The sequence below is a fragment of the Micrasema longulum genome, unplaced genomic scaffold (genome assembly GCF_059751315.1).
Source record: "Micrasema longulum isolate JH-2025_06_02 unplaced genomic scaffold, ASM5975131v1 h1tg002692l, whole genome shotgun sequence".
Taxonomy (NCBI): Eukaryota; Metazoa; Arthropoda; class Insecta; order Trichoptera; family Brachycentridae; genus Micrasema; species Micrasema longulum.
The window spans coordinates 1-21,457 of NW_028279825.1; the positions used below are offsets into that span (position 1 = coordinate 1).

Genomic DNA, 21,457 nt, shown 5'->3' on the forward strand with positions numbered 1-21,457 from the left:
TCTGCTAATCTGGTGTTGATGTTTCTTCTGGAAATGAGTGCTGCATTCAATACTGTAGACCATAATATTTTGCTTGAATGTTTGGAGAAAACTTATGGTATCCGTGATCAGGCACATATGTGGTTCAGTTCATATCTTAATGAAAGAGAATATGAGTTGTGTTCCAGGGTAAAAGCTCAACCAACTTTCGGGTGTCTACAAGAGTGCCTCAAGGGTCAGTACTCGGACCACTTCTCTATCTCCTTTACACTAAAGATATAGAGAACATTATCAAAGAATGTGGATTGTGGTCTCACTGCTACACAGATGATACTCAGATTTATTTTTATTGCAAACCAGGCGAGAGAAGTGTGCTTGTCAATTTAATTGATGGATGCATCAAGAAAATAGGAAACTGGATGGCTGAAAACAGACTAAAATTAAACCCATCAAAAACTGAACAACTATAGGTGGCTTCAGCCAGACGACAGAATGTGATCCAGGATACGGCCCTACCCAATGTAGAAAGTACCGCTTAACCCACCGTTAAACTACTAGAGTTTTACTCAATTCTGACCTTTCTCTTGACGCTCAAATTAGTAGAACGATAAGTTCATGCTTCTACCAGCTTAGACAAATTAAATGCATACGCAAAAAGTTACCGGTTGATGCCGCCCGTCAATTAATAAATGCGTTTGTAAAGTCTAGAGTCGATTATTGTAATGGTATCTATGCAGGTGTACCAATGAACAAATTGAATGCGAGACTTATTTTCGGAATCTCTAAGTTCAGTCATATCACTCCACTACTTCGGGAACTACACTGGCTACGTTTTCCACAGAGGGTCGAATACAAACTCTGTTGGCTTATGTATAAGTCCCTGCACAACTCTGCTCCGGAATATCTAAGGGAACTATGCATTCCAGATAAACTAGCTGACAGGCGTCTCTAGCTTAGATCAGCTACGTCTATGGCGAGAGAAAAAGTCATTATACCTTTACGCAAACAGCGCACTAAATTTAATGAACGCGCATTTGCGGTCGCAGGCCTATGGCATGGAATGCTCTCCCAACAGAGGTGCGAGGCTGTGAGAGTGAAGTGATGTTTCGGAAAAAACTTAAAACCCACGCATGACCTGCCTTGTTGTTCTCTAAATCATTTGAATAAATCCGTTGCATGTGACAACAAAATAAATTATTTTAATTAAATTTAAAAGAATCAGTATGTAAAACGCCCTCGAGGTATTTTATTACGAAAATGGCGCTGTATAAGTTATCCATAAAAATAATAATAATGAATGATATATGTTAAACAGGAACACAGTAAAAAACACAATGGTTATAACAATTTACAATAACTGTTCACAGAAACTGTGGCTAGTACTTTTGAGTGTATAGTATGATTGCATACACATATATATATATATATTTATAAATTTTATCCTTCTTGTCGTTGTGTTGTTTAGTGTTTAAATTGTCGTGGATACCATTAATATTAATATAACTTACCTTGCAATGTAGTTTAATAATCTTTCAGTGTCTTTTCTTCCTAACTTAATAAGCCACTGGGTTATTTTATTTTTTTGCATAGTAGTTACATCGTGTTGGGTGAAATAAATAAAAATATGTAAATATTTAGGACTAACAATAGACAGACAATTGACATGGACAACTCACATCAATAATTTAATTAGAAAAAAAGCAACATTATCGAGCCTTTTTTAAAAAATCAAAAACTTTATTTCAAAAACGGAAAGAATCGGATGTATTAATTATTTTTGAATTAACTACCTGAAAAAAAGTATAAAAAATGGAAATTGTTTTCAGGCGTTGCCTAGTAGGTGAATTGGTTCAGCCGGACGAATCCCACCGTCGTGATAAAGGTTTCAGCTCTTTTACTTCACAAGTTGAGGAAATGTGGATGTTCAAAAATAGGCAGAATCAAGAATGTTACACAGTTTGTAAAGTGGCCACTTAAACCAGCCAATGACAGGTCATAAGCCCTGTAAATGCCTAGACTTCCATATTCCCTTCTCAACAATGTTTTCCCTCTCTGTTGAAATAAATTTCCCAGGGAGGAAATCCAGCAGTATGCAAGCATTTGGACATACTCAAACATTGTTGAATCACTGGCACTGTTGGCCCTTTACACTAACCAAGGACCAAGGCGTGGGAACAAGAGAGGTGCTCAAGAGACTGGGTAAATGGGGCGATTACTGCATTGCACAAAAAGGGTGATCCATTACTGCAATAACTATCGTGGCATCACGCTTCTTAGTGTACCGGAAAAAGTGCTTGCATATATAATATTGCAAAGAGTTCGAGGACCCATTATGCGAGTATTGAGGGAAAACCAGGCAAGTTTCCTACCTGGCAGGTCATGCGTGGATCATATCCACAACATACGCTGTATTCTACAGGAGAAAAAGAAACTTAATAGTTCCTTTGCTATGTGCTTCGTAGATTACGAAAAAGCGTTTGATAGTCCGCACAGACCTACACTCTGGAAAATACTAGTAGCATTTGGGGCGCCTATAAAACTAGTCGAACTTATCGAATTCCTTCACTTAAATAGCAAATGCCGAATCAGAATCAACGATGTTGTCACAGAAACTTAGGTTTTGTTATCCGCACGTGCTTGCAAGTTTTTAATGATATTGGTAGTATCAAATTGATTTATTTCGCTTACGTTCGCAGTCTCCTTGAATATGCCTCCTCTGTGTGCTGTGTGGTCTCCTCAGTATTCCATACACAAGATAAGGCTTGAAAATATTCAGAAAACATTTTTGAGACATCTCAATTGGAGATCCAGATTTACGGACCTTAACAATAAAACTTCTTGTCATAAACATAATATACTTAGTCTTGAGGATCGTCGTTTGGTATTAGATATGGGGATTTTACATGATATTCTTAATGGACGTCTTGATAGTCCTGTTCTGGTTTCTAAGTTGGCCCTTAATGTACCTGGCTACCGCACCCGTCACACGAATCTATCTCTTTTCCATGTACCTACAGCTCGCACCAACTATGCACAGAACTCTCCTCTGATTCGCTTGGCGCGTAATTATAATGTATTTTTCAATAACATAGACATATTTAACTGCAGTAAACTCACTTTTGAAACCAAAATTAAAAAAATATGTTTCTTGATAAAAAAAATAATTTTTACATCATAAATTTAAGTTGTTTCTTTTCACTCATATCAAACACACACTCACTCTGCCCATAAACCTACCCTCACACCCATATGCAATCACACACATTTTCACATACCTACCAAAACCACACTCCACTTTTTTTACACACGCATCCTCACACAAAAAAAACTCGCACACATGCACTTCTATGAATTAATATCTATCTAAACTGGATTTTTATAATTTTATTTATGTGGAAAACTGATTTGCCTTTATTTTTTTTTTTCTTACAATGTTGTGTATATTTTTTTGCATTGCTGTTGGTTTTCTGGATAAATAAAAAATGGTTTGAGATCACCACCGGAGTTCGCCAAGGTTCCGTCCTTGCACCGTTCCTTTTTATGATCTTCATGGACTTCATCTTAAGGAAGTCAATTCCACTAGATCGAGGAATATCCATCTCCTCCTCCCGAAAACTCTGCGACCTAGAGTATGCCGATGATGCTGTTATAATTGACGATTCAGTCAGGAGTCTTCGGGTCACTGTAGATAGCCTGAATAGGTACTCCGCATGCATGGGTTTAAAAATCAGTATTGCAAAAACCCATGTACTGTGTAACGCTTCATGCCTTGATGCCTTAAATCCCAATCCCCTGACTCTGTCAAACCAAGTCATTGATAGGGTCGAGAGTTTCAAATACCCGGGAGTATATGTTACGGAAAATGGCAGCTTTCAAAAAGAACTAGGAGTGCGGCTAGAAATAGCAGGCGCCACATTCAATAGTATGAAGGCTGTCTAGAGATCGGATATATTTATCTGAGGATATTTCCACCGATCGCGCCAACTTACACTTGTGGGTCTGTACTAAGCTTTCTCTTTAAAATAATTCTAAATTAATGTTCTTACGTGAATTATGAAGATGGAAGCCAGAATAACGAACAAACGTAACGAAACCATTTTAGCAACAACATCTCTTTTAAAAAGAAATCGGCTTTTATACATTTCTTGTTGATTTATAATTGACTATTGACAGCTCAAAGAAGAGGGTTTTACGTCATTTCTAGTGTTTATTGTTTCGTACTGCTAGAAATTAGAATTCAAATATTGATTTTAACAGCTGTATTCAACTCATATGATGAGTTTGATCGATGTTTTTTATTTCTGGTATTTTTATTTTTTCAGAGATAATAGATTAAAAACAATTGATGCTGGGTGACCGATCCGTTAAAACTCCCTGGAGCAAAAAATAAAGCGCTTTATTTGATATTATAATAAAAATTTAAACCAATAGCTAAATGAAGAAACACATAAAAATATCCGGGGAAATAATCATCGCGAAACCTTTTTGAAAAGCTCAAGAATTCTGTAAAGATGTCAACATTTGTCATTTTTTTTGTCTAATATTCTCTTAATTTTATTTGCTAAAATACAAATCGATATTTAACCAGATAAAGACTTAGGTACGAAGACGAAACGTCTTTGAACTTCCAGGTTTTGTGGTCAACTCGGCGACTCGTTCGTTTGACCTTAAGTGTTTGACTGCCAACTGAGAAGTAACCAAGAATTAAATCTCAAATTGGGATATAGAATTGGATTCCCCGCCTACCAAACCAGTCGGAAGAAGGTATGATCTCTCAAGCTTTGTATTGAAAGTATTTTGAGTAAAATAATAAAACATTTTTTTAAACAGTAAATTGATTTATGGGTTTGAACTAAGAAATGCATAAACTATACACTTGTGTAATTGGCGTTTTATTTACATTAAAGCTGCTGTTCTATTCATCAAATCGAGAATTGATTGCTATGAATGATGAGTTATAAACACCATCTGGTGAAATATTGGTTTAACGAACAAAAGTCAACAGTGCGAGACTTATTTATTTAACAGTCACATGGTGGTTCATCGTCGCAATCGGAGCCTTGGTTAGATGATGAGCTGGCTGCTGCTGCTGCGGCGGCGGATGAGCTTCCACCTCCGGAGCTAGCTGCGGCTGCGGCCGCGGCGGCTGATGAGCCTCCAGATCCTCCGGAGCTAGCTGCAGCTGCAGCCGCGGCGGCGGATGAGCCGCCGCATCCTCCAGAGCTGGCGGCGCTGGCTGCTGCTGCGGCGGACGATGATGACTTTCCTTTTCCTGAGCTGCTGGAGCTGGCTGCGGCTGCGGCCGCGGCGGATGAACTACCGGATCCTCCGGAGCTGGCGGCGCTAGCTGCTGCTGCGGCGGACGATGATGACTTTCCTTTTCCTGAGCTGCTAGAGCTGGCTGCGGCTGCGGCCGCGGCGGATGAGCCGCCGCATCCTCCGGAGCTGGCGGCGCTGGCTGCTGCTGCGGCGGACGATGCTGATTTTCCTTTTCCTGAGCTGCTGGAGCTAGCTGCGGCTGCGGCCGCTGCGGAAGATCCTGACTTTCCTTTTCCGGAGCTGCTGGAGCTTGCTGCTGCTGCGGCCGCGGCGGACGAGCTGCCGGATCCTCCGGAGCTGGCGGCGCTGGCTGCTGCTGCTGCGGACGATGCTGACTTTCCTTTTCCTGAGCTGCTGGAGCTAGCCGCGGCTGCGGCAGCTGCGGACGATCCTGACTTTCCTTTTCCTGAGCCTCCATTGCAAGGGGCTGGTTGGATCGGGGCTGGTTCGCATGGTGCTGGTTCGCTCGGGGCTGGGTCGCATGGTGCTGGTTCACTCGGGGCCGGGTCGCATGGTGCCGGTTCGTATGGGGCCGGGTCGCATGGGGCCGGGTCGCATGGGGCCGGGTCGCATGGGGGTGGGTCGCAAGGGGCAGGGGCAGGGTCGCAAGGGGCTGGGTTATTGTTGCATCCCCTTTCCCTGCTTCCGCTGCCACGTCCGCACTTGCCTCCTTTCTTTCCTCCGCATTTTCCCCTTTCGTTGCTACCGCTTCCGCGTCTACCGCACCCTTTACCCTTTCCTTTGCCACCCCCACAAGGACTGGCGTACTGAAAGGAAACAATTATTCTTTAAATTACAAAACCCAAATTGAACGTTCGCGAGGGATTAGACTTATATGCAGTGGAGGATTGGTGGCTTCTATCCACAAATATCATGATATTGTGAAATATTATTTGCCCTGACTTCTTATTATATATGTAAATAATTTAAAATCAACCTTAATAATACTTTAGTAGGGCCTGCTATCCAATAATATGGATACGCGTAATTATTAAAATATTAGGTTCTCAAATTTTTTTCAGGTTTAAGGCATTTTTTATTTGAACTGAAAAATACATCATTGGAAAGCTTAATTTCTTAACTATTTTTCGACATAATCACCAGATTTTTCAACGCATTTTTGCTGACGACTAATCCACTTTTAGAATCCAGCTTCGAAGAAGTCCGCCGCCAGTCCGTGGAGGAATTTGATGACCGTCCTGCTTGTTGAGCTTGTGACTCGAGGGACCACAATAAATTCCGAAAATTATTGCGGGACCTTGAAAAAACCCAGAAGAGCCATCCAAAATCGTCGGAGAGGAAGACTGATGAAAGGCGTTAGACTGCACCACGACAATGCGCGCCCGCACGTCTCTCGCCAAACCGAGGATTTAATCGAAAATTTTGGCTGGGATCTCGTTGAACAGGCTTCCACAACCCTGATCTTGCGCCGAGTGATTTACTCTTGTTTCCAAAATTAACGCAAAACACTTGGGTGGAGAACGTTTCGAGACTGATGAAAAAGTGCAGAAAGCGGTCACCAGATTCCTTCACGGACTGGCGGCGGACTTCTCTGAAGCTGAATTAGTCGTCAACAAAAATGCGTTGATAAATCTGGTGGTTATGTTGAAAATTAGCTAAGAAATTAAGCTTTCCAATGGTGTATTCTTCAGTTCAAATAAAAAATGCCTTAAACATGAAAAAAAAATTGGAACCTTATTTTTACACAACCCTCGTATAATAAAGCGACGAGGGTTTAAACTATATAAATAATCATCTTTATAAAGGGTGGTCCAGCCATAACGCACGATGTTTATTGTGAGTCAATAACGTCAACGTCAAGTTTTCACAAGTTGTCAACCTTAACGTCAAGTTTTTTGCCCAACTTTATTTTAGTCTTTGACTAATTCAGCCATGGAGAGGTACACAATTGAGCAGCGCGTTAAGATTGTTGAAGCGTTTTGTGAAAATGGGCGTTCAAATCAAAATGCATTTCGTGCACATCGTAATTTTTTTGGTCGGCATAATCGACCAAACGTGTCGACAATCGGGAGAATTGTGCCCAAATTTCAGCAAACCGGTCTGTAGGAGATGTGAAAACACCTGTGCCCATGCATTAGGGTAGGCCGATATATATTTTTTTTAAATTTAGAAATAAAAGGGGTCTAAAAAGATGCCTTTTGGATTACTCAGAAAGCAAAAAATATTCGATACTTTTGGCCCTTAACCAGAGCTTTAAGTTTTCGAAAAAGTTGATTTTTTGCTCTAAGTCGGCTGTCATTTCAAATTTGAGTAAGTAAATCAGTCCAATTAAATTTTATAATGTGCATTAAATCTTATTAAATAAGCATCTAAGGGCGTGAGTTAAACTTTGTTTCGCAATAAATGGGTAGCATTGTTTTAATGGGCCATTGTTTTCGTCAATATTATAGTCAAGCGCTCGACGGAATCAGTTCCGCGGAGTGTAAACTTTTTGTATTTCGGTAGTTTTAAAGCGTGTTCAAATTTGTAATGTAATAAAATTATTTATTTACTGACAAAAAATAATTTAATCAATATAGATAATTAACAAAATGTTCAGACAGTGATAAACTTCAAACCTCGGTTGAGGGCCAAAAGTAGTATGGAATATTTTTTACGTTCAATGTGATTTAAAATGCAACATTTTAGACCCCTTTCACTTTGATGTCTAAAAAAATAAAAAATCTTATACATCATCGGCCCATCGACATACTGTGCATGCTCGCCCAGTTCGTTCTGCGGTAAACATTGCTTCTGTTCGCGACAGTGTGGCAGAAGAGCTGCCAATCTCGAATCGCCGTCGTGCTCAACAATTGAACATCTGACAGGACATCACTGATGCGAATTTTGAACAAAGAATCTACACGCTTACAAGGTCCAATTAACTCAAAAGCTAAATCCTAATGACCATTTTAAGCGTTGTCAATACGCCGAATGGTTGGTTGAACAGACAGAAGTGAATAGTGACTTTACGAAGAAAATCATCTCGGATCTGGATTCGTTAACAAGCAGAATAGCCACATTTGGGCAAATGAGAATCCACGAGTGATTGTTGAAAAGCCGATGCATCCACAAAGAGTGACTGTTTGGTGCGGTTTATTGGCTGGCGGCGTCATCGGGCCGCACTTCTTCGAAAATGAGATCGGCCAAGCAGTTACCGTGAATGGTGTTCACATCGCGAGGTGAAAACGGACTTTTTGTGGCCAGAAATTGAGGGTATGGAGCTGGACGATATGTAATTCAAACAGGACGGTGCCACTTGCCACACAGCCAACGAAACAATGGCTCTTTTGCGCGAGAAATTCAATGGCCGTGTTATCTCGCGTCGTGGCCATGTCAATTGGCCGCCACGATCATGTGATTTGACACCGTTGGACTTCTTTCTTTAGAGATATTTTAAAGTGTACGTCAATAAGCCTCAAACAGTTCAAGAGCTAAAGGATGAGATAATTTGGCACATTAATGACATTGAACCTCAATTATGCCTCAGCGCCATTGAAACTATGGAACATCGAATAGAGGTATGCCACCTAAGCCGAAGCCGATATTTTGTTTCACCCATAATTGTCATAGATCTTTCTATTTTAAAAAAATTAAGATAATTCTCTGAAGACTTTTTGTTTTATTTACAATTGACATCTTGCGTTATGATTGGACCACCCTTTATTAAATTAAAATAAATATGGACAAAACAAGGAGATATTGGGAAGAAAAATTATGGGAAGTGATAAGAAGTGGTGGAGGATGAATGAAGGAAAGTCGGAGTGGAAGATTGCATTTGATTTGATGACGAGAAATAAAGAGCAAAAAAAGACATAACGTCTATTCTCTGTTATTCTGAACCAAGCCCATTAGTTCTCTTCTGCTCCTATATGGAGCGTTAAATATATTTAGACTATTAAAATTCTTGTTAAATATTTCACAAATGGCCTGTCAATGCCTGGTTTAAGCGGCTAATTTTTAACGTTTACCATTTGCTGATGTTTGAACCGTATTTCTTAAAATTTTCCATTTGTTACTTTCTGTGAATGTAAATATTTAATTATTTTTATATAACTTTTTTCTTTTCTTATTCTTTAAATTTATCTTGTTACGATTAACTTTATTTTGATAACTGTATATAAGTATATGTATTTTTATTATATTTGTAACTTCTAAGTGCCTAACAATTGTTAATTGCTTTTATTTTGATACCGATAATGTACTTAATCGATATCTTACACTACTGTGGAAAAATTTTATTGACTGTTTTCACAATTTTTGTTCATTTGTATTCTTATTTTCTTTATACAATATATGTAAAAACTAATGTTTTTTTCACAAATAAAAAAATAATCAATAAAAAGCCGAAAACTTTATCGCTGTGAAGAAAATAGTCTAATTGAATTTTTCCACACTAGCAGGCAACAGTCTGTTACGTGCTGGAGAATTCGGCCCTTCGGGCCTCGTTTTATCAGCCCTGCGGGCCTCAGTTGATTGATTAGGATCTCAGGCAGTGTAAAATACGTCTTTTTGAGCCTCACAACTTATATTTTGCTGTTCGTAGCAATCTAAATGTAATAAGGAAGAATCTGTCAATCAAAAAAATGCTACCAAACCACACAAATTTTACAGATATAATATATTGAATATCTACGCAGAGTTCAATAAGTAAGCTTAACATTAAATGGCAAAGAATAATAACAGTCAGCCATACACAGCGCTGTAGGCCTAAATGAATCTGTCCTAATGCCCTTTTTGAAACGGCCCTACGGGCCTCAGTTGATCGTCCTTAGGGCCTTGATTAATTAGGATCTCAAATTGAAATAAATATTCATTAATCTCGGCACTTTATAAGTTAGTTATCCATAATAATAATAATCAAATATATATATCATGTTATCTAGAATACAACTTCTTTATTTTATACCGTAAAATTTTTTGTCAGCCTTGTAGAGTAATTAATGGCCGGCGCGTTTGCTTACCATGCAAGAGGTCTCGGGTTCGATTCTATATATTCGATAAAATATTCAAAACGGTGTTTTTACACAAGAAAATTTCATGGTCCCTGGACTGGCACTTTAAGCGTAGGACTGATCATCTTAGTCTTATTATCAAATCATCATTATAATTATTATTAATTAGATTATTAGATTTATGAAGGGGAAATTAAAAACATTTAAATTCTACAGTATAAGTTGTACAGGAAATTCAGTAGTTTTTTTACTAAGATTTTATTTGTTAATAAACTATAACACTGGGGCAAAATGTTTTTTTGACATTTTTATGTATCGCATTATTAGCGCTATGATTTTTAAAAGTTTTGTATTTCTCAAATTACTTCGCGTGTGACGTCTCAAATTCTTTTCCGCTTCTTCTCAGTCAGTTCTGCCGATTGGTCCGTCGACTTCCCGTTAACCGGAAATCTTTCACAACTACCTTATCATTAGTTGATTCTTATGAACCAGTGACGTTCAGAGTAGTTCGTTTTTATTAAAATATTTTTTATTGTTTTTTTTAATACATTTTCAAGAAATTTCGCCTTACCATTTAAAGCTCTAATTTTTACCACGCGAAAGAAATCATTTTTGATATTCAATTTCCCGTCGGGCTCAACTTCTTCATTAAGATAATACTCAAAACATATATATTCTAATATATTTTCGTTCTTATGATTTACTCAAATATTTAATTTTGAGGGCCATTTTCCACGAGTTGTAAATAACTCACTATTAGAAATTGGGAATCAAGTTGGGGTAGAGTGGGATTTAAACCACGGACCTTTGAGCCGTCAGTCCGAGACACTACCCTCGGGACCACAACTCGATCCTTAGTGTTCGTTTTTTCCAAATTTAAAAATGACCAAAAGTTTAAAAAATGCCAAAGGTTATACGTCATACGAAAGAAAATTTTATGGTACACAAGATATTGTGTTTGCTTTTACGTCACGTATATTATTTTTAATTTTAACAAGCCTTCAAAATGGAATGTCGAGTAGACAAATTTGAGCATTTTATTATTAAATTTGAGCAAATTTGAGCATTTTATTACAAAGCATTAAATTATGCGGAAAATATGCGTAAAAAAATATATGAAAATATTTTAATATGAATCAATCAATGATAAGAGATTTGTGGAAGATATCCGGCTTGCTAACCGCCAAAAGTCTCCTGCCTGGCAACAGCCGGCGGCCTCCGTGGTGTAGTGGTCAGACGCTTGACTCCCGCACGGAAGGTTCCGGGTTCGATTCCCGGTGAGAACACAAAAATTTAACGTGAGTTTTCTCAAGCCTGGGTATTCTGCGTTGTAATTCACCACTGTAATTGGGCCTCCGGGCCTGGTTGTGGTGCAAAAAAATACGCCTATCGGCAGAACTGATCAAGAAGAAGTGGAAAAGAACTTGAGACGTCACGCGCGGAGTTATTCCAGAATTACAAAACTTTAAAAAATCATAGCGCTAATAATACGATACAAAAAAATATTTTTGCCCCAGCTTAATAGTTTGTTAACAAATAAAATTTTTGTAAAAAACTACTGAATTTTCTCACAAGTTTATGGTGTTGAATTTGAATGTTTTCAATTTCCCTTTCTGAAATCTAATAATCTAATTAATAATTACTATACTGATGATTAGATAATTAGACTAAGATGATCAGTTTACGCTTTAAGTGTCAGTCCAGGGACCAGGGCGCTGATTCTACGACCCATAAAAAAAAATGGCTCAGTCGACAAGTTTTTTAATAAATTTTTTTAAACAATTTTTATAAAAACAAAAATTTTTGTTATTTTATTTTATTTTATTTATTTTATTTATTTGGATAACCAACAGCTATGATTATCATATATTTATATAACAAAACAAATAACAAATAAGCCAATTACAGGTTTTCACAAGTAGCATCACAGTAAGTTAAAAAAGATTCTCGAACATAAAATGAATAGTAATTAAATGTAAATTTAAAAGAAAAGAAAAAAATACTACGAGTTATTTCGAAAGCAAACGCCGCACGTTATTAAGATTATTTTCAAATAAATCTATGTTAAATGATTTATTAATTACATTAAAATTATTAAAAGTTCGCCATAAATATGAATTTTGCCTATAATTAGATGAAACAAGAGGTATGTGAAGAAGAGGGTTATTTCTTAAAACTTTGGAAGGAACATTGATAGAAAGTTTGCAAAGTAGTTCAGGACAGTCAATTGAACCAGAGGCAATTTTAAGTAAATAAATTATATCCGCTATTTCACGACGTTTTTGCAGAGGCAGTAGGTGATGTTTTTTACATATATGAATATACTGGTCAGATTTAAACTCAAGTTTCAACCGGAAACACATGAACTTTACGAATTTTTTTTGAATATTTTCAATGCGTGATATCTGCACATTGTACATAGGATTCCATATTTGTGATGCATATTCTAAGTTGCTTCGCACTAATGTACAGTAAAGGATTTTAAGTGTCTTTGCCATAGTGAACGACGTAGAGCTACGCATAACAAAGCCAAGCGCACGCGATGACTTTTTTATGATGCTGTCAACATGGGTGTCAAAAAGTAATTTACTATCATGGAAGACACCTAGATCCTTTACACATAATGAGCGTTGGAGGTTTTGACCCTTAAGCACATAGTTAGTACATAAAAAATTTACTTTGCGACTAAATGTAATAACTGAACACTTAGAAGGATTAAGGTCCAAGCAGTTGGAGTTGCAGTAATCCTCTAGACGGTCGAGATCTGACTGCAGATCAAAGACGTCAGCTGGGGTCTTGATTGTTGCAAAAATTTTCATGTCGTCAGCAAAACAAAGCAAGCGCGAAGAGGTAAAGCATTTATCAATGTCGTTAACAAAAATTATGAAGAGCAAAGGTCCCAGAAGAGACCCTTGAGGCACCCCGCTGGGGACCCGTACCCAACTAGAAATAAAATTATTAACCACTACCGCTTGCGACCTGTTGTCTATATAAGATGAAAACCATCTGAAGAGGTCACCTCTAATACCGATTTTAGTTAATTTTTTTAATAGTAATTTGTGATCGATTCGGTCGAAGCATTTACTGTAATCGGTGTAAATAACGTCTACCTGATGACCACCGTCCATTGAATCAGTAAGGTAATCATTAAGTAAGATTAAATTTGACACAGTAGATCTCCCTTTTAAAAAACCATGTTATAATTTATTTAACTTTTCGATTTTTAAAGAAGAGCGCTTTAAAATGCAAAATCGTAGAATTTTCCTGCTTTTGACATGTTTATGCGATTATCGATTTCGAATTGTTATTTTATGAAATTTTATTTTGTTTTATTTGTTTTTTTTTTGTATTTATTTTTATTTAAGAAGGTAAACATGAACAAAAAAATATATAAAAGGAAAAATAATGAAACCCACTAAACCGCGAAACCGGCTTGTCAGCATGTTTCTTATTTTTCCTTTTCAAAGAAAATCGTTAGAGAAATTATATACATTTAAAAAGTAATATAAACATTATTAAGAACTAAAAGCATACGTATTTTTCACACAAAATTCATTTACAAAATTTGTAATAGATGACTGTTTACATAAAGTAATAATCAATATAAAGCCTTGTTATATATTAGCCATTTAATTATTTTTTTCTTAAAAGTTTCGTCAATATTTTCTTTTCAGATCTGTTTAGGAATCTTATTGAAAATTTTAGTAATTTTATTTTTTATTTTATTTATTTCGAATACAAACAGATGTACAGGTTAAATGAATATTTAAAAAAAAAAATTATATAAAATGTATACATAGTAGGGCCTGCCATCCAATTATATGTATTCACTAAATAATACTGTAATAAAGCGACGACGGCTTGAAGTTTAAACTATATAAATAATAAATATACTATATATTAAAATAAGATAAATATGGACAAAACAAGGAGATAGTGGAAAGGAAAAGAAGGAAATCGATAAGGAGTGGTAAAGGATGATTGAAGGAAAGTGAGTGTGGAAAATTGCATTTGATTTCATGATTAAACGATTTATGAATGAAGAGCATGAATTAAGCCTATTAATTGTCTTCTGTACATATTGTAATTCTATAATGAAGTGTTCTCTGGCCATACTTGTTTACAAACCTCGGTACTGACGAGCCTTCACGTTGTGCTAGCCTTGTATTATGTGTATGTAAATACATTTTCTGATAGTTACTATCAAATCGATATCTAGTTACAGATTTGAGCCATAGAATAGCATTTACTGACAGGCACCCTTGCTTTTTAAAAAGTTCGGGTACCTCTTCCTTATCGATTCTAGCTGATCTGTTAATTAATTTAAGAGCCTAGTTTTGTAGAGATATAATTTTTTTAATGTTGGTTTTACAAGAAAGGCCCCAACTGGTAATAACATAACTAAAAAAATGGGGAAACCAAACAATTTAAAACAGTGTCAAAAAAAGTGTTTGTTTATTATTTTTAATATATTTCGTTTCAAAAAAGACTTGATTTACTTGTATTTAATTTTTTTTAACCTTTATTTTATTGATATTTTTAAGATTTTTTAAAAAAATATTTTATGTAAACATTTATTATATTGTGTTACAAAAATGTTTAAAGAGAGAAATCCCTGCAAAAAAACTGCTTTTGCAGTTTGGCGGGAATTTAAAAAAAATTGTTTAGAATTTAAAAAAGAAAAATAAATAAATAAAAAAAATAAATTAAAAAAAGTTGATTCCGCTAATGATTGATAAATAAGTTTTAATGTTTTTATTGTTACAAAATATTTTATTTTAAACATGCTGCCTATAACTGTCCTTAATCGTTTAGATAATTTGGTAATATGTTTATCCCATTAGAAAAAATATCAAAAAATATACTTCTTTGTTGAGAAATACGAACTTATTGTCTCAGAAATTTCTTCGGAGCTGATTTATGAATTTACATCGAATGGCCGCATGTGAATATAATAGCCGGATAGCATAATCCGTGAGGCGAAACATATGAGCGAAGGTGTATATTTGTTAAATTCTGTAATGTCCTGCCGGTAAAACAACTTTGTGACTACAAATTGATTGTACATCACTTTGTTGATCCGGAATGTAAAAAAGGAGTTTCCCACACTCACAACACTAGATTAAAAACTAAGGGCTCCCTGTTTGTTCCCCGAATTACAAATTACTTCGGAGAGCGGACATTAAATTGCGTTGTTCCAAGATTGTTCGATGATCTCCTACAAACCATCATTAACATGAAAGATCTTCAAATGAAAAAAAAGAACTGAAGAAATATCTTCTAGATACTTTATAGTGCCTGTTTATAAATAAATTAGTAAAATATAAATAAAATAAATGTAATATAGACCTGTCATAAAAAAAATGTGTCCCACTGAAAAAAAAAATTGTTGATAAATAAAAATAAAAATAATACTCACGCTCACGGCGATGAGCACCGCGAAAAAAATCAGGAATAATAACTGGATTCTCATCTTGACTTTCCAAGGAACCTATGGACGTTCTCACTCGGAAAGGTACAGCCTAATATAGAGACGTAATCAGTATTTTGCAATATTTATTAGTATCATATATTTAGGCCGTTTTCACACTGTAAGCCAGACGCGTCGCTAGTCGCTACTGCATCGGGTTGCTTAGACTCGGTGGATACTCTCCTGAAAGCCGCACCCTCTTTTCCGGATCCGTTTTAGAGGTCTAGCGGCCTCTTTTCAGTTTTTTATTATTTATTTTTTTTATTTATTTTTTTACATTAGCAATTTTTTTAACATTCGTTTTATTCCCCCCAAACTGCAAAAGCAGTTTTTTGCAGAGATTTTTCTCTAGAAATATTTTAGTAACACAATATAATGTATATTAACATATTACAACAGAGATAAAGAACGTTTAAGATAGTGAAATATAGAAGTCTAGGCATCTACAGGGCTTTTTTATTATTACGAACTTTACACACTGTGTAACATTCACCATTCTGCCTATATTTGAACATCTATATTCTTTCAATTCTTTCATCTGTTGATGTTTGTGAAGTTAAAGAGCTGAAACCTTTATTTATGCGGGTGAGATTCCTCTAATTGAATTATTTCACCTACATACTAGGCAACGCCTGAAAATGTTATTTTTTTAATTTCTTTACTTCTTCATGGACCAGGTAATTTATCAACAATATTTTGAGTTTGTCTAAATTTTTGTAGACAAGGACTGGATTCAACTCCCTGGGGAGCTGTTTATATTAACATATTACAACAGAGATGAAGAACATTTAAGAAAAGGTAATATAGAAGTCTAGGCATCTACAGGGCTTATGACCTGTCAATGACCTGTCAATGGCTGGTTTGAGTGGCCACTTTACACACTGTGTAACATTCACCATTCTGCCTATATTTAAATATCTATATTCTTTCAATTCTTTCATCTGTTGATGTTTGTGAAGTTAAAGAGCTGAAACCTTTATTTATGCGGGTGAGATTCATCTAATTGAATTATTTCACCTACATACTAGACTAGGCAACGCCTGAAAATGTTATTTTTTCAATTTCTATACTTCTTCATGGACCAGGTAATTTATCAACAATATTTTGAGTTTGTCCAAATTTTTGTTGACAAGGACTGGATTCAACTCCCTGGGGAGCTGTTTATATTAACATATTACAACAGAGACGAAGAACATTTAAGAAAAGGTAATATAGAAGGCTAGGCATCTACAGGGCTTATGACCTGTCAATGGCCGGTTTAAGTGGCCACTTTACACACTGTGTAACATTCAATATATATGTTCAAATATAGGCAGAATGGTGAATGTTACACAGTGTGTAAAGTGGCCACTTAATCCAGCCATTGACAGGTCATAAGCCCTGTTGATGCCTAGACTTCTATATTACCTTTTCTTAAATGTTCTTCATCTCTGTTGTAATATGTTTTTACTATTGATATTTCTTTTTAATAGGATAAACATATTACCAAATTATGTAAAAGATTAAGGACAGTTATAGGCAGCATGTTTAAAATAAAATATTTTGTAGCAATAAAAACATTAAGATTTATTTATTAATTATTAGCAGAATCAATTATTAGGTACGGTATTACCAGTTGGGGCCTTTCTTGTAAAACCAACATTTAAAAAATTCAATCTTTTCAAAACTCGGCTCTTAAATTAATTAACATATCAGCTAGTATTGATATGCAATTCTATGGCTCAAATTTGTTACTAGATATAGATTTGATAGTAACTTCTAGAAAAGGTATATACATACACACAATGCAAGGCAAGCACAACGAGAAAGCTTATCAGTACCGAGGTATGTAAACAAGTATGGCCAAAGAACGCTTCATTATACAATTACTTAATTTTTTAATAAAATTCTTTTGCAGATGCTTAAAGAAACTGTTGATAAAACTTTTAAGGAAAAAATAATTAAATGACTCATATGCAACAAGGCTTTATATTGTTTATTATTTTATGTTTCTTCTTCTTCTTCTAGTGCCTTGCCGGGTCACCCCGACGTAGGCGATCACTACAGCGAAAGCATATGTATCTGTCCTGCGCTAACTTTACGTTTCGCAGCCAGGACGATTGCTTATTGATGTACTCGCCGTAGTGATTCCTGGGAAAAGACGACCAGAGTGGTTTCCCGTTGCCTTCTCTGGTGGATTTTCTGTCGGGGTTACCTTCCCTTAGCTGGTTGGTTTTGGTTTTGAGGCGCCAAAAACTCGCCTTTCATCCTCTCGCTATCTGCTGCGATCACACCGTTATGAGTGTGATCCCATTGCCCAGGGTTCGCGACGTGGACGCTAACGAGTAGACTAGTCAGTAGTGTTGCCGGTGGAATGCAACTGGGCGTTCGCAGCATTATATAGAATCACATCCTGCAGCAGGATGTGACTCTCTGCGACTCTACTGACAGTTCGAACCCCAATTTTATGTTTACAATCATTTATTTTATTTTTTGTAAATAAATTATGTGTAAAAATACGTATGCTTTTAGTTCTTAATAATGTTTATATTACTTTTTAAATTTATATAATTTCTCTAACGTTTTTCTTTGTAAAGGAAAAATAAGAAACCTGCTGACAAGCCGGTTTCGCGGTTTAGTGGGTTTCATTATTTTTCCTTTTATATTTTTCTGTTCATGTTTACCTTCTTAACTAAAATAAATAAATAATAAAAAAAACATTATTGCGACCTTAAGAATTACTCAAAACACTTAATTGGGTTGAATTGACGAAACCGCATTTTTTTTTCTGTTTTTTAAACAGTGTTATACGTCGTTTGACGTTTAATCATTAATGTGGCCATTATATGAAGCAAAGTGTCGTCGTTTTAAAAAATAAAATACCCAAATTAACCACTCTCTGATCGTTTAATATTCTTTCTCGGGGCAATGAGGAATTCCACTGTTTTCTTATTTATTTTATTTTCTATTAGCGTACCATTTAACTAAGAAATTTTTTTTTTTTTTTTTGAGCGTTATTTAAAAAGATATGATTTTTTAAAGTTACATTTATCGAATACCGCGCCAAATGACTGTAATCAGTGTGTGTCATTTTTCAGAAGTGACGTCATGAAACGGTTGGCGTTCTTACTTTCACTGACCTGACAAGAATCTATGGAATATTTCTTTGATTACTTCATTTAGTTGATCGTAATTTGCTCATGTTATGGTTGTTTTTACGAACGTTTCCTAGAAAGTTGACATAATCTCTGGTTGAAATGTCAAATTATACTCTTTTTTTTCTATGGTCAAAACGTTCCTTACAAGGTGCGGGGGCTTTAAAGCGGAAACCGGAAATACTACACGTAGATATAAGGAGTGACGTCATTTTTTACGATTTTAAAATGAATACTATTTTTAACATTTTTTATTTATTTTTGCGTGCGTTTTTGAGATATTTCATCAGACTCTTTTTTTCCGATATTATTTGTTGCCCTTTCATAATAAGGAATATTTTGATGTTTTTTTTAGATTTTTGATTTCCTTTTTTAATAACTATAAAATATACCATATAATCTCTTACTGAATATTTCATTCTCTCTTATGTTACACAAAAATATTACAACTGTCTATTTATTAGAGGAGCAAAAATGCATTAACGTTTTCTTGTATACCCACGAACAGGCCAAGCCTTTGTGGGTTTTTGTTTACTATTTTTACTATTAATATGTATTTCATTGGTATGTAGTTATTCTTATTTTTTTGAAAACTCTTTTTTCCCTCTTATGTATACGCCACATTTACTTTGTTGGGTTTATTTGCTGCATACTGGGCCCTGGTTAAGATGTTGCGCTTCTTACTTGGGTAGGTACCACATTTTGTATCTAGCCCAACATGTTCAATATTCAAAATTATTCAAACGCACTTAACAAAAGAACAATTGTTAATATAACCGAACTGTCAGTATTCATGTGTTCAGATAATTTTCACTTCTCACCGCGATCGCGAACCAGTTACTTTTAAGATTAATAATTAATTTAATCAACTGTGTCGTAATAATCAAAAAACCATCTCAAGTGCCCCTCCTTCATGACCCCATGATCTGATCTAATCTGATCCTGACTGCCGCGAGACAAGTTACAAACAATAAAGTACCAGAGACCCGTGCAAGGTATGAAATGCATTCACTGTAGTTAGGGTTCAGTGGCAATGCATAAAGATAACACCTTCCACGAACCAGACAATTACGAGCGTTCATCTGCTAATGGGCAAGTGGCGCGATAAATAATTATTATTATGATAAAAAGTACATATCAAAATATCTGAAACTAATGTTGTTGCTTCCATTTAAATAATTCTAAAAAGCATTTTTATGACGAAACTGCACTTCGGTATTTTATTACGTCGGGCTTTGGTGTATTGCTCAGCGTATTAGCTTACCATACAAGAGGTTTCGGGTTCGATCCCCGACATGGTTGACAGGAAATATTATAAACTAGCGTACCCGACAGACGTTGTCGGACGTGGAAGGACGGGTAGATGTTGAAATGAAATAAAACAAGTTGCGTGCGAGGTATTTAAAAAATTCTTCTTTTATTTGAAAAGCCCATATGCCCAAATATGACATCGTTTAAATGCCCGCCTCGGCTTCTTACGGTGGCACGGATCCGAGTGGTCCAATTTTCAATGACTCTTTCACGTAGATCCGGCTGAATTTGAGTGATGGCCTAAGTTATGTTCACCTTCGAGGCATCGGTCGATTGTGGCTTATTTGCATAGACCTGTGACTTCAAGGAACCTCACAAGAAAAAGTCTAGCGGGGTCAAATCGCATGACCTTGGTAGCCAATTCAGATCACCCCTGCGAGAGATAACCTTACCCTCAAATCGTTCATGCAGAAGGTCAATCGTGGCGTCCGCTGGCACATAGCGCCGTCCTGCTGGAATCACATATCGTTTAGGTCCATATGGTTCAATTTGGGCCATGAGGAATTGGTTGTCATCGTTCTGTAGCGCACGCCGTTGGCGATGACCGCCTCACCAACGTCGTTTTCGAAAAAGTACGATCAATGACGCCGCCGGTCCAAAATCCACTCCAAACGGTAACTTTTTGAGGATGTATTATTACCTAGTGAACCTTGCGTGGATTACTATTGTCTCATATACGGCTATTTTGCTTGTTAACACAGCCATTCATCCAAAAATGCGCCTTGTTGCTAAAAATGATTATTCGACAAAAATTGGGGTCGTCTTCCAAACGATTCGAAGCCCAGTCAGTGAACAAACGGCTTTGTCTATGTTCATGAATTTTCCTAGGTCAGTTACATCTTGTACGGGTGTAGGCCTAAGTCCCGACGCAATACTCGCCAAGTTGAAGTCTGCGAAAGGCCGAGTTCTTGTGCACGGCGAGGAATCGACTGTTCTGACCTCGGGTTCTGCAGTACACTTTCACGGACAGCGGCGATGTTCTCTGCCGATCTTGCGTCCCTTGAACGTACGGTTGTTAGCTGATTGATTACCGAACCGGTCGTCTCAAATTTGGCCACCAAACGTTAAAGAGTTGACTGTGAAGGGCCACCACGTGTACCGTAAAATGGGCGCAATGCACGCAACGTTATCATTAACGCACAATCATTTTGATCATTTTGACGCACACAATTTTATCATTTGAACTTCTGTATTAATGTGTAACTTGCCATGGTGATTTGGCATAAGTAATTGAATAATAAAAAAATATTTGGCAGATGTCATCAAAACGAAATGGCCACCACGGGCCG

At 36.3% G+C, this 21,457-nt stretch overlaps 1 protein-coding gene across 1 annotated transcript; it reads right to left on the reverse strand.

Moving 5' to 3' along the window:
- Window positions 1–4,948: 4,948 nt before the first annotated feature.
- LOC148271734 (uncharacterized) lies at window positions 4,949–15,782 on the reverse strand. Its single transcript, XM_088241000.1, has 2 exons — window positions 15,673–15,782; window positions 4,949–6,065 (listed from the first exon to the last, which is right to left on the reverse strand). Exons 1-2 carry the CDS (start codon window positions 15,724–15,726, stop codon window positions 5,001–5,003), a joined length of 1,119 nt encoding a protein of 372 aa, XP_088097126.1. The 5' UTR covers window positions 15,727–15,782; the 3' UTR covers window positions 4,949–5,000.
- Between the last annotated feature and the right edge of the window lie 5,675 nt (window positions 15,783–21,457).

Excerpts from the sequence above, each read along its gene's own strand:
- LOC148271734 (XM_088241000.1), bottom strand. The coding sequence starts at position 15,726 with ATGAGAATCCAGTTATTATTCCTGATTTTTTTCGCGGTGCTCATCGCC. Across the intron at positions 6,066-15,672 it reads CGGTGCTCATCGCCGTGAGC|TACGCCAGTCCTTGTGGGGG; the intron begins GTGAGTATTATT and ends GTTTCCTTTCAG.